General features: G+C 33.2%; 1 protein-coding gene across 2 annotated transcripts in view; it reads right to left on the reverse strand.

Moving 5' to 3' along the window:
* Positions 1 to 9868, reverse strand: part of LOC120775638 (gastrin/cholecystokinin type B receptor-like) — a 127902-nt gene extending 118034 nt beyond the window's left edge. For both annotated transcript variants that reach the window (XM_040105891.1, XM_040105892.1), the window contains exon 1: positions 9050 to 9868. In XM_040105891.1, coding sequence (XP_039961825.1) covers positions 9050 to 9734 — 685 coding nt within the window. In that variant the 5' untranslated portion in view covers positions 9735 to 9868. The remainder of the gene's footprint in view (positions 1 to 9049) is intronic.
* Positions 9869 to 13645: the final 3777 nt, after the last annotated feature.

Here is a 13645-nt window from a genome sequence, read left to right on the forward strand (position 1 = left end):
AATGAGCCAATAAATGTAGGCAATGGAGCTTTCGATTTACATTAAATGCACTTGGCTGTGCGCTTGCCGGCGGAAGTGTCTCTTAGTGGTTGAGATGTGCCATACATACTTATTTGTTATTGATATTGGGCAATAAAAATGAAAAAGCAGTGCGACTGAAACGCACTTGGCAATAGTCTGATGTCGCCTACAAATAATATGCTTTAATATTGAAGGAAGAAAATGGTTAAATATGCATGGCAGCAAATAGAAGATTTGATGTGAAAGTTTGCTTGAATTGGAATAGATTGGATAATTTACAGAAATATTGATATTTATATTCAACTATCAATAACTGGAATTTAAGAGTTGGTTTCTTGAATTAAATTTAATCGAATCAATCGCTAAGCTTTCGAAGATTTTTAGAAGCATTTATTTATTAGCTCACAGATTTTCCAAAAACAAAATACATTTTTAATTAAAAAGAATTGCAAAATGAACTCAATATTTCATTCCCACATACACACGTACATACGTACATGAAGAAATATGTTTCCACATATATCTTCGCTTGAAGATTTATGATGCAATTTTCTGACAAACGCCTGCACGCCACTTCTTCTGTGGCATGCCATTGCATCCTTGGGCTCATATAATAGCAACCGCCAATAAAATTTACAATGTGGATTTATATAACGCTTTTATGTCGCCAATTGCCATATTCAATCAAGCTCGGCAGCATTTGCTACGTTTTACAGCACCAGCTATGCCACCAGCAGCTGTCTCATTAAGACTCATAAAATGCGTAAGAAGACATGGCGTAGTGCTTGCGGCTTATATCAGGGTGAATTCATAAGTATGAGTCGTATTGCAAAAGGAATTTTTATGTTTGCCTATAATTATTTGCATACGTGGATATATGTACATACATATATGAGTATGAGTGAGGTTGTCTCATTTGTAAGCACTGATTGCAATGGAAAGTTGAGTGTGTTGTCAGTCTTATATAAATATATGATCTTAATCGAATGTTGTAAAGTGACACAAACAAATTCAGATTTCTCTTGAACAAGCAAAACTCTCATACCAACAAATACCAATAAAAGAGAGACAAAATCTCTCAAAACGCCGACGAAAAATAAAAGACAGTTTATTCATCAGCCGAGTTCTATTAGCACTCAGCAAAATTTATCTGTGGGACAGGACTTCAAGCTCCTTACGTACAGCTGCAAACGAAATCATTGGATTTCGGAAAAGGCAAAAGAACCGCCAATACAACGAGGAGTCACGTGTCTTAGTAGAGAAAAAACAGACTGCCTACCTTGCAGGGTTACAACAGACCATAAAACGTCCAGATGGAATAGATGCCGATAGTTGGAGAGGGAAGTAAGACGTATTTTCAGACAAAAAAAGAGAGAATCCGAAATGTGTGAGTACGAAGAGCTTTACAAGCTGGCCGACAGAAGGTATGAAAACCCGAGAATACTCTTGTAGAACCCCCATAAAAGATCTAGTTACTGATTTCCAGAGCATACTGAAAGTATGGAATACTTCTCCAGCTTGCTGAATGAACACCTAGATATGGTCAACCCGATTCCCCAATCGATGACGATGGAGAAGACGTTCCGTTGCCCGAACATGAAGAAGTTCAATAGCAATTACCCGTCTAAAGAACAACAAAGCGGCGGTGCCGATGGTGGAAAACTGATAAAGAGCATGCATCAGTTTCTTTGTAGAATATGGTCGGATGAAAACATGCCTGACGATTGGAATTTAAGTGTGCTCTGTCCAATCCACAAAAAAGGAGACCCCATTATCTGTGCCAACTACCGTGCCATAAGCGTACTATGTGCAAGATCAAAGCCGAATGTCAACAAACTGCTTGGACCTTATCGGTGTGGCTTCAGGCCTGGAAAAACAACAACTGACAAGATATTCACCATGCGCTAAATCTTGGGAAAGAGCCGTGAAAGGAAGATCGACACATTTGTCGCCTTAAAAGCTGCTTTCGCAGCACGAAAAGGAGCTTCTTTAATCTGCTGCTGAAGAAATTAATTCCAGCAGCAGAACTTAATCGAGCAGGTAGAATCTTCATTAGGAGTGTACAGCTGCTGGCGTACGCCGATGATATTGATATAATTGGCCTCATCATCCTTGCCGTTAGTTCTGCTTTCTCCAGACTAGATAAGGAAGCAAAGCAAATGGGTCTGGCAGTGAACGAGGGCAAGACGAAATATCTCCTGTCACCAAACAAACAGTCATTGCATTTGCGGCTTGGCTCTCACGTCAGTGTTGACAGTCATAAAATTGAAGTCGTAGATAATTTCGTCTATCTTGGAACCAGGATTAACACCAAACACAATGGCAGCCTCAGAAATTCAACGCAGACTAACTCTTGCCAACAGGTGCTACTACGGACTGAATAGGCAATTGATAAGGTAAGGAAAGGATTTGCTAAAATATAACACTGGATGAAGGGTAATGATTTTCTATTTATGATTAAGATCCTTCTTATCTTAGGTACCTTTAGCGTTTAGCAAAAATATTAAATATCCTCAAAAAGTAGTCGTTCTGCAGAATAACTTAAGAAATGGAATAGTGAAATACTACATCCGACGGAAGTAATTAAGCCCCACCCGAATACTGTTCAATGACAGTGTAACATACATACATCCATATGCAATGACTAAAACAGTTTAAAAGCTTAAACGGCAACACTTTTCGCAAAAATATAACAAAAATTAATTAACAAAAGAACATTCATTTTCACTCAAGTTAATTTTCGCTTCAAGTGCCAAAAAAATGCAAGCGAAAATAATTTAGTAATTCTTCTTGACAACGACTTGGGTGCATAATTCATGAGCACGCTAAAGTCAATTGTGCGAACAGAAGAAAATGAAATTAAGCGTAGCTGAGTAAGAGAAGTGGTTGGACCAATCTTTATTTTGTTTCCTTTCAGATGAACGTGAAGCCATTGCACTGCAGCGCAAAGGAAATATCTGGGAAAAATACCTGTGCAAACTAACTGGAAAATTACAAAAAGCGACAGTCTCAACTCTTATGTTTAGAAAGAGGGGGAAGTTGCGTGCAGCAGCTCATCAGTAAAATGAAAACTGAGGACTTTTTTGTGCGATATGGAGAGAAAAGCAAAATACTCTAAACAGAAGAAATTTATATCTAACACAAACATGCATACTTTAAAAGCTACATCAGCAAAATTCTATATTTTTTTCAACAACACAACAACACCATAATATTTTCTTCACAAACCTTTATGGTCTCCAACGAGTTGGAATGCTTTGTATTAAATTAAATTTACATGCATGATCATATATTCAGCTGCTGAGCGGGAATTTCGGAAAATAGAAAGAGGATAGGTTAGGTTAAGAGGTGGATCCTAACAGGGATCTCAGAAAAGGGATCTTAGAACAAGTCAAACAAATCGACAAAGCGCTTTAAACATATCACAAAACTATTGAGATGACTAGTGCCAGTTTTGGATATGCCCTGGTTCGCCCATTTTACGACGGCCGAGATGTTTCATCAAGTCTAGCAAAGACCTCCATTATCCAATGGAAGAGAAAGTGCCTAGATTCTTCCACCAAAAATAGATTTAAAAGAGGACAAAATTACTTCCGATTTAGAGTTCGTTACGAACTACAGTCAAAAACACAATGAACCTTAAGATTTTAGGTGTGACTTTCGACAGCCCGTGCTTCCACATTCCTCGCACAACCGCGGTAATTGCTAAAGTTCAGAGCCGCAACAAAATCCTCAAGTCGCTAGCTGGCAGCACATGGGAAAAAGCCAAAGAAACGTTGTTTTCAACACACAAGGTAATCGGCCGGCCGATCCGTAACTACGCAGCACCAATATAGTCGCCTGGATCCAGTGAAACACAGACGAGGAAGCTACAGACATGTCACAAAACTGCACTTCGGACTAGAATAGGATACTCCGCAATGTTCGCAGTTGAGTAACAGGATGTACTCTCCTCCAAGTAGTTTTTGCTGGGGTGCTTTAGTAGAAAACATCGCTGCAATCATCTGCTTGTAGCGGAACCGTCTACTAGGTGCATCAAGAGGTCCTTCCTCAACTACGTCGGCAACATAAAACAGTACGCCAACCAGACTACGAACGCAACAAACTTGAGACATGCACTGACCGCAATTCACAGTGGCGTTTCACCGGCTCTATCTCTCTCTGAGTATAGCGTACTTGGAGTCAAACCACCACACATTGCAGTTGCGAGCTCGAATTGCTGCGATAATGGAGAGCGAACCTTGCGTTGCTTCTTTCTGATATTGTATTCCTACTTATTCAGAATCCACCTTGACATATAAAATATATGTCCAGCGTGCAACGAGTCCCCGTATGGCACTAACCATATTTTTGAATGCCCTCCTAAACTTGCACTTCTGACAGCCCTTTACTTTTGGTTCGAACCCGTCGAAACAGCAGGTTTCCTGGGCCAACCGGTGGATGATCTCGATAACAACTTATCTTATTCTAACCATCCTAACGAGGACTTGGTAACCGTTACAATAACAAGTTACTAGTGGAATGTACTCTTCATTGTTCTTCAGAGGCAAATAGCAGCTTAACCTTCATGCTTTGTATACGGTTTCACTTACTACCAAGTACAGTCTGAAATTGAGTGGGTAAACAAAGGAGCAAGCAGTATGCTCAAATTAATGGCAGTATGTAACGGCGCGCAGTTTAAGATGCACTCGTACACATCGGAAATTAATTGCTGCTAGCGCCTGGGCGTCTTTTATAATCTGGTTAATTGATCGCTTTCTTTCTTGCTTTCTGCACAAGACGATGATATGTGCACGTGTAAATAAGTATATACACACTTCACTTTAGTAAGACACCAGCTGTGGCACGCCGACGACACATACGAAGACACATTTATTTTCTTTGCTGTCCGCCCCGCAGCACATTAATATCGAGTGCACTTGAAGTCAAGTTAAAATTTCTTAACACGCGAACTTTATTACCTTTCACGTGCAATATGTTCACTCATATATACATATACATATCAGTCGGGTCGTTAGCACGCGCTCCTAACTGCATACGGCGTTCTTTTGCAAGCTTACAACTGTTTCTACTTGATAACTACGTGTGCTCGCCGAGCAATTGCATTTAAAGTATTTAATTAACAGCACAAGGTAATAGCAGAAGTTCGAAGAAAAATGCCATAAAAGGCGAAACTACTTAATCGTGCTCGATTCGTCTAATTAATGGAACTGCCACGCAGAGTCGAACTAAAACGATGGAGATTTCTGCTTAAAAGCGTACACTAAAAGTCATAAAATGCGGCTTTAGCATCGATGCTTGGTTGAATTCGAAGATCCTTCCATGAATTAAATGAGAAGATACAGAACTAGTGATAAGTAAAAGCTTGTGATATGAAAAGAGTTTTGGTATGAAGCCAAGAATTGATTAAGAAATAAAGAAAATAACGTTCAACCTAACAGTTGTATTTGTGCGCCAAGCTTTAGAGAGTAATGAATCGAACACCTTATAACAGCTGTTCAAACTGATTGACACCACTGAAAAGGAGGTTACATACATATATTTGGTCGCACTGACTCCATACTTTGAAAGTGTTGAGCAATTTTGAGTAGCTTCTTGGGAAGTAAAGGACGCGTTCAGAAGATCAGAGCAATATCACGAAAACTGAGGAAGTAGTTTTGTAGCAAACTTAATATTTGCTGTTCAAGAAAATGGCGAATCGATGACCGCTAATATCGTTTTATTGAAAAAAACATTCACAAAGCATTTTGGAAAGTCTAAGTAAAGAGATTTTTCTTTTATCCAAGGCTGTGAAAATCAAAATGAGCGTTTCTTGGACTTTTGCTTTAAGTCAGACATTGTTTTTTCGAATGCCGATTCATGCATTCAATCGGACCACATGGTCAGTAAAAAGTTGAGTACTGACATTATAGGACGGTGTGCGGAAACTAATGGACTTATTACTCCATAACCTTTCAACTGCAATAAGAAAAATACATTGTTAAGCAAAGTGATCCGCTAGATTTAGCTGCTTTTAGATCTCGCTGAGTTTCGATAACTTAAATATCAACCATAACAACAAGCAAGTTTCACTGACCGTTTAAGAGCATAAAAATTAATTCACCCAAGGAACTAAAAGTGGTTTCGAGGCCTTTAACAAGCACACCAAATCTTTTTTATCTGCTTTCGAAGCCAGTAATTAAAAATTGTATTAAACTAATATATACTAAAATTTTCTGAATTTTAATTAAAGTCGACCCGTAACTGTGTGAATCAATAAAAACTTACTGCTTTTACTAGTACCCAAAACATGGGTTACATGGGTTTACGGGTTTAAAATAAGTGAATTTTTTTATTGGATTATTAAATTCTACAAATCTTCTAGGATATTTGAGCTAAACTTTCGAGTTGATCCGAGTAATAGTTTCGGAGATACAGCCTTGAGAACTTATGCGCTCGCGACTAGCTAGGCTAAGTGTGCCGTCTTTAAATGCATTTTTCTCAGAACTGTGGAAGTCGATTAGCAATATTTCTCGAGAACTACTCAACCGATCTTCATGAAATCCTACACAGGTCTTTGAGATACAATTCTTGAAGGCTTGGCAGATTTTAAGAAAGGATTTGGTCTTGCAAGCGTATAAATTGGTTTTCACTCAAGAACGGTAGCCATTGGACTACCGTATATGTCGTGAATTTGCTGATATTGCCTTGGAACAACTTGAGAACGATAATGATTTGTTTAAGAAAATCATCTTCTCCGATGTAGCTCACTTTCATCTGGATGGTGCGGTAAATAAACAAAAGATGATAACCAACTTTGTATTGTATGTCCGCAATTGGAATAAGTTGATCTTAACAACATCTGGTTCCAACAAGATGGAACTACGTACCACGCAGCACGTGCAACAACCGAATTAATGCGTGAACGGTTTAGAGACTCAGTTATTTCAAGAAATTGTGAAAGTGAATGGCCTCGTGGAAGTTGTGTTTTTAACACCAGTAGACTACTTCTTGTTGAGTTATTTGAAATCATTGGTCTCTAGCAATGAACCATACTCTCTTCAAGCTTTAGAAGTTGAGGTTGAATGCACTTTTCATGGCATATGATTGAATTTAGTGGGAAAAGTACTGGAAAATTGGGTTCATCGAATTCGTTCTTGCAAAGGAAGTCTTGGAGGCGATTTGAATGATGTAATAAGATTGCATACGATGAAATCAGTTCAAATTGCAATTTGTCAGAGTTTTTAAATTTCGAATTAATTATTTTTTCACATGAAGATGAAATTCAATACGTATTGTTTTCAAAATGATTAGTTACCCAAAAGTGTACGAAAAAAATATTCTCTTTTATAACGAAAATCCAAATTGGATTATGAAAACAATATCTGGAAAAGCAAATGTTTACAAAAATACCGTTTCGCGTGTTATGAAAACGTTCAGCAAAGCACCGACTTTCAACAGAAAGCAAGGAGGTGGTAGAACGAAAGATTTTAAAAACCTTAACGTAGCTAAGAAAGTAATGGCGCTATTTACGAAAAATCCCAAAATATCGGGAAGGAAGGTAGCGAAAAAACTATAGTAATCTGAAACTTTTGTCAGAAAATTTAAAAAGGCGGAAGGACTTAAGCTATACAAAATTCAGAAAGTTCCAGACAGAACTTCCAAAAAGAACAGCATGGCTAAGGATCGAACCAAACGGCTTCACCTTGATTTCGTTAAAAATTTTACTGCCACATTATGGATGATGAGACGTATGTGCTTGGGGACTTTTCTCAACGTTTAGTTATGGATTTTTATGTGGCAGATCATAGAGGGAATAACCAAGGGGAGTTTAAAACACCAAAAAAGACAAAGTTTCCAAAGAAATTTTTGGTTTGGCAAGCAATTTGTCGCTGTGACAAAATAAGCAGTTCTTTTGTAACAATTGGAACTATCAACACTGATTTATACACCCAGTAGCGCTTGCAAAAACGGCTTTTGCCATTCATAAGACCTCATGCCATACTCATGTGTCCGCATTTTTTTGGCCTGACTTGACTTCATCGTATTATAATTTCGAAAACTTTTTGAGAAAAAAATAAATATAGGCAAAATCTCTTAAGTACTTTAGGCAGATATATTTTAATGAACTGCCCTGCACCCGCACAAAAATGTAAGCGAACTAATTGCTATGCCTTAAAGAATCTAATTCCTCAACCAACATGCCAATATTCATGCCAAACATGTTTCCAAGAAGAAGAGGAAGAATAATGGACAATAGCAGTAAAATCACAATAACAAATCACGTAGGCTTAATCACTTGTTACATTGCAGCAGAAGCAATATTTCAGCCAATTGTCACGCACTTCGGCACTTCACCAACATATTGTATATAACAGTTATTTATAATAAGAAAATGTTTATATGTACATATATGTATACTGGCAACAGGAAATTATAAAAGTATGCGTTGTCATCTATTTGTCGCTGAGTAAACAAAGAAAGTTATAAATAAAAGCCTGCTCAAACACAGCTATGTGGGGATATGTACATGTATATATTATATACATATATATTAATATATATATAAATATATATAAAAGTATATATGTACATATATGTATATATGAATATATGGGCACATGTATGTATATATGCCACTATCTACATGTGTGCATGTAGGTGGCAGTGTTAGCTTGTCGGATTAACGCCCAAATACACATTGACCCCAATGAATAACCGATAAGGCGTTTGCGGCTGATTCAGCATGTCGACGATGTCTTCCATAACGTTTACGAACAATTGACAACTCATGTATATATTATATACATATATTATAGACCTACAAATGCAAACAGGCACGTGTTTCACTAAGAACATGTATGTGCGTAAGTGCGCTTGTTTCGAAGACAATGAAAAATAGCAAATGAAGTTGGCTAAGAATACAATTTATATGTATATTAGAGCTTACAGCCTATAAATATAGAGTGTCAAGCTTACAAAAAACCACACATTATATAAAACTGTCAATATAAACATATTTATAATGTGTCTACAACCTTCTACTTACCCTGCAAAAACGGTATGAGCTTGCAGAAGGACTCGCCGAATATGAAATCACGCAACAAGGTGCCGACCAATGTCACCGGCATACAGAAGACCCCCAACAATATATCGGATATTGCCAAATTCAGCAAAAAGAGATTAGTGATAGTGCGCATACGACGATTCTGTATTAGCGTCGATATCACCAACAAATTGCCAATTATCGCACAGAAGAATATTATGCTGTAGCAGAGTATTAGCCAGAATGGCATCTCAGTCGGCATACGCGGTCGTCCCGCCGCCGTCACCACGTATGCACTGCGATTCGTCACCGCACTGCCGTCGTTGTCGCCGTAGTCGCTTGCATTCGCAGACGCATTCGCGTACATGGCCGACTGTGTGACCAAGAGGAGCAGGCTGGTGTCGCTGCTGTCGTTTGTGGTGGCGTACATGTTCGATTCACCGGCGAGGTTGGAAAAATTCGAAAAATTACCAACTGTCAATGTGTGTGTATCGTTTAGTTGTGTGAGCGCTAGTGAGAGTATATTATTGGCGGCGGAATCATTGCTGAAGTAGGCAAGCAAATCGCTGTATTGGTTCGCTGTAATTGACATGATGAGCGCAGTGCGGTGGGTATGTTTGGGTTGTTGTTGTTGTTGAAGCTTTGTTTTGCAGTTTTTTTGTAGTTGGTGGAGTGCTACACTTGACATAAATCGGTTGGTGCTGTTGGGGTTTTGATTTTAAAATGGGCACACGGGTATGGCATATGCACAGACAAGCCAATTCACACACATATATTTGTTTTTTTTCGCCTCTAAATTTATTTTTTTTACCAACAAATATTTTTTAACATTTTAATGAATGCTGATTAACTATTATTTTCATATACTTTTTCTTGTTTTTAAATCAATTTTTTCATCGCCAACAAATATGTTTATTTTTTATGGTAAACACATAAATATATTATGTTTATATTATTAATCACTTAGAACATTTTCTTTCTTTCACAAGTTGATTCTGAAATGTTAAGTGAAGTTCAAAATTATTTTATGCACTGAAAAATTAATTTTTAAATAGTTTTTCATATTTTATAGAAACATAAAAATTATTTTTTTTTACATTTTAAATCACTTTAAATATTTTATTTATTCTTTTTAGAAGTATTTTTTATTTCTTTTTTTTTTTGGTTAAGAGAAGTTCAAAAATAATATTTCATACACTGAAGGAAAAACAAATATTTTTATTTTTATTTTTTTGCACAAGCTTTTAAAATTATTAAAATAAATATCTTAGAAGATTATTTTTTATATTTTCAAACACCTCAAAAATTATCTTTTTTCACAAGTAAATTCTTAAATATTAAGTTAAGTTCTAAAATAATTTTGTACACTGAAAACTAAATATTTAAATATTTTTCTAGTAAAAAAAAAATATTTTATTTTATTTTTTTACTGAAGCTTTTAATACTTCTTATTTTTAATCACTTTAAATATTGTTTTTTTACTAATATTTTTTATTTCCTTTTTATTTTTGGTAAAATGAAGTTCACCAATAATGTTTTGTGCACTGAAAAAAAATATATTTTTTTAAATATTTTTAAATAAAGAAATATTTTTTTTTTGCGAAAGCTTTTAAAACTTCTCGTTTAGTTTTTTGATATTTTTTTAATAACTTTAGAATTTAATTTACTTTTAAAACATTTTATTTTAAAACTTTTTTTATTTTAAAATTTTTTTATTTTAAAATATCTTTTTATTATTTTACTTTTATTTTTTTCTGAAAACTTTTTTAATTTAAAGTTTTTTTTTCATTTTTATTTTTATTTAATTTTTTTTTGTGATAACTTTTTTAATTTAATGTTTTTTAATTTAATTTTTTTTGTGGAAGCTTTTAAAACTTGTTATTTAATTTTTACTCAACATTTAGTTATTTTGGAAAAAAGTACAAAATATTTTAATATTTCACTAGATTTTTAGCAGCTTTACATACACTTTTTACAATTTTATCACAGCTATATGCAATAAATTTGTTTTCATATTTTCTTTTCTTTTTCAAATTTATATAAAATAAATATTATACAATAAATTATACTCTGAAATTTGTTGTTATCGATTTAATGTCATATTGAAATCAAAATTTAATCACGTTTTAAACTAATCTGTTTATCTTGGCAAGCTTCCTTTATGCAAAATCACTGCTCACAATCATCGCAATTTCCTCTTCTACCAGATTAAAGCTTTAATCTAAAATCTCTTTCAGCAGCCATAATTTAACAGCATTCTCTGTTGGTCATTGCTGCTTTTTCCCCATACTTCAATAACAATAACAGCATTGTGAAAAGTCAAGATTAGTAAAGAGTTATAATTTGATTTACATTTGATATATATTTTCATATTCGTTGTAGTGGCGCTTTTTCGGAATATTAAACACAATACTAAATGTCTGCAAATGTAATTTTTTAACTATTATATTTTTTTTAATTTTTTACTACGTATATTCATTTTCTGGTGGTGTGATTTTCTAAAATTATTTTTTTTTAAATATTTTTTATAAATGCCGTTACGTATTCCAAACTGACTTAAATTTTAGTTTTTGGTTTATTAATTAAATTTGTATATTATTTTATTGTTTAGTGTTTCTCACACACATTTTTGAAATATTTTCAATTTACATTAGTAGGTTAGGTTAGGTCAGGTTAGACTGGTAAGCTATTGAGCCAGGCATAGACCAGTTTCAGTCCTCTGCGAAAGCAGCTGGAGTTCCGTTACGCATTTCTTGAGTTAAATTTACAATAATTTTCACTTATAAATTATATGCACATACATATACGCAAATTTCAAAACGTGTGAAAATGTAATATTTTTTATTATCAAAATCTTTTTTAAAATATTAAAAAAAAAAAAAATTTAATGTCTTATTTAATTAATACTTTTTTAGAAAATTTTTATTTGGTTTTTCTTAATTTTTCTGTTTTTTTTTAGTTTAACTTATATGTATGTTAATACTGAAGCATTAGCTACTGTTGTACGCTGCGTATGAGTAACAACGTGGACTATTTATTCCACTTATTGTTATTTTTTTTTAAATTTATTTTATTTATTATTATTATTATTATTATTATTGTTATTGTTGTTGTTGTTATTGTTATTATTATTATTATTATTATTATTATTATTTTTATTATTATTATTATTTTACTTTTTCGATTTTATTTTTTTTTTTAATTTTTCTGCAATTTTCTGTTAGCTTTAACTGGTTTGTTTTACTTCAGTTATAATTAAAATATTTTTTTTTAAAAACTTTAAACTAGTATAACTACTCTCTATTATTTTTCGTTGTTTTTTTTTTTATATTAACACATATGTATACTTATATTTTTACTTTAACACATAAATTATATTTTTAGTTTTGCTATTGATTTTTAAAACTTTTTTACAAATTCGGTAATTTTGTAGTTAATTTAAGTTTTCATATTTTTTAGATTAGTTTCGATTTATTTTTAAAGCATTTTTAACATCAATTTATGGATTTTTGTTATTTTTATTCCTTTTTTGTTAATATTTTTATGATTTTTTTAACCTGTAGAATATTTTTAAAATAAGTCTGAATAATTTTTCACAGCTTATTTTACTATTAAATTAACACCCTTTATTTTATTAAATCTTATTTTTTTATTAACATTTTCCCAGTAATTTTCCAAATTCCATTCTATTTTTTTTTTAATTTTTTCTTATATAAATTTTGTAGTACTTTTTCCTCGTTACGAGACACTGCATTAAATTTTTTGTATTTTAAACAATTTTCACACAAAATCAAATAGTTATGTAAATCAACAGTTCTTTCAAATCTCTTTTTCTTTTTTTCACATATTCTTCAGTATATTTTTCACAATTTGTTTATTATTTTATTATATTTATATACGAATTCTAATCCATTTATTTCATGTCATTTCGAAACGTATTTCATTTATAACATAGCTATTTATATTTAATTTCAATTTATATTTATTAATAACTAAACAATAACTATTGTTGCACACTGCGTATGAGTAACCACTTCAAATATTTTCATTCACATTCCGAAAGTATCGGCATTTAGCTCTTTTTATAATACACTAAGCGCATTAAAGCCATAAAACAGAAGTTAGAATTAAGTGACTAATATTTAGAAATTAATGGTAAACAACACAAGCTAAAAATATAACCGTTATTTAAAAGCAGCAGCGCACTGCCTCACACTAATTAAAAACACGTGATGAATTAATAGCAGTAATTAATTCGTCAAGCAGGAGTCAATACGATACGATAACGGTAAGCAATAATTATATCGCTTTATTGAATGAAATTATTAGATATTTGTAAAACACATAATCAAACAAATTTTTTATTAAAAAAATTTTTATACACAACTATCAAAATTTTCGTTTTTAATCAATTATTAAATTTTTTTTTAATTTATTTTTTTTTTTTAAATACCTGTTAATATTTAATTTTTACCACTTTTACAACCGCTGAAACCATAAATTTTTCACACATAGTATTTTTTTTTCTTAAGTGAACTTGTCACTGACAGGTTGATGACAACCTGCTTAACACTTTTCAATTGAACTCAATCACAAGCT

This window comes from Bactrocera tryoni, chromosome 4, assembly GCF_016617805.1.
Source record: "Bactrocera tryoni isolate S06 chromosome 4, CSIRO_BtryS06_freeze2, whole genome shotgun sequence".
Lineage (NCBI taxonomy): Eukaryota > Metazoa > Arthropoda > Insecta > Diptera > Tephritidae > Bactrocera > Bactrocera tryoni.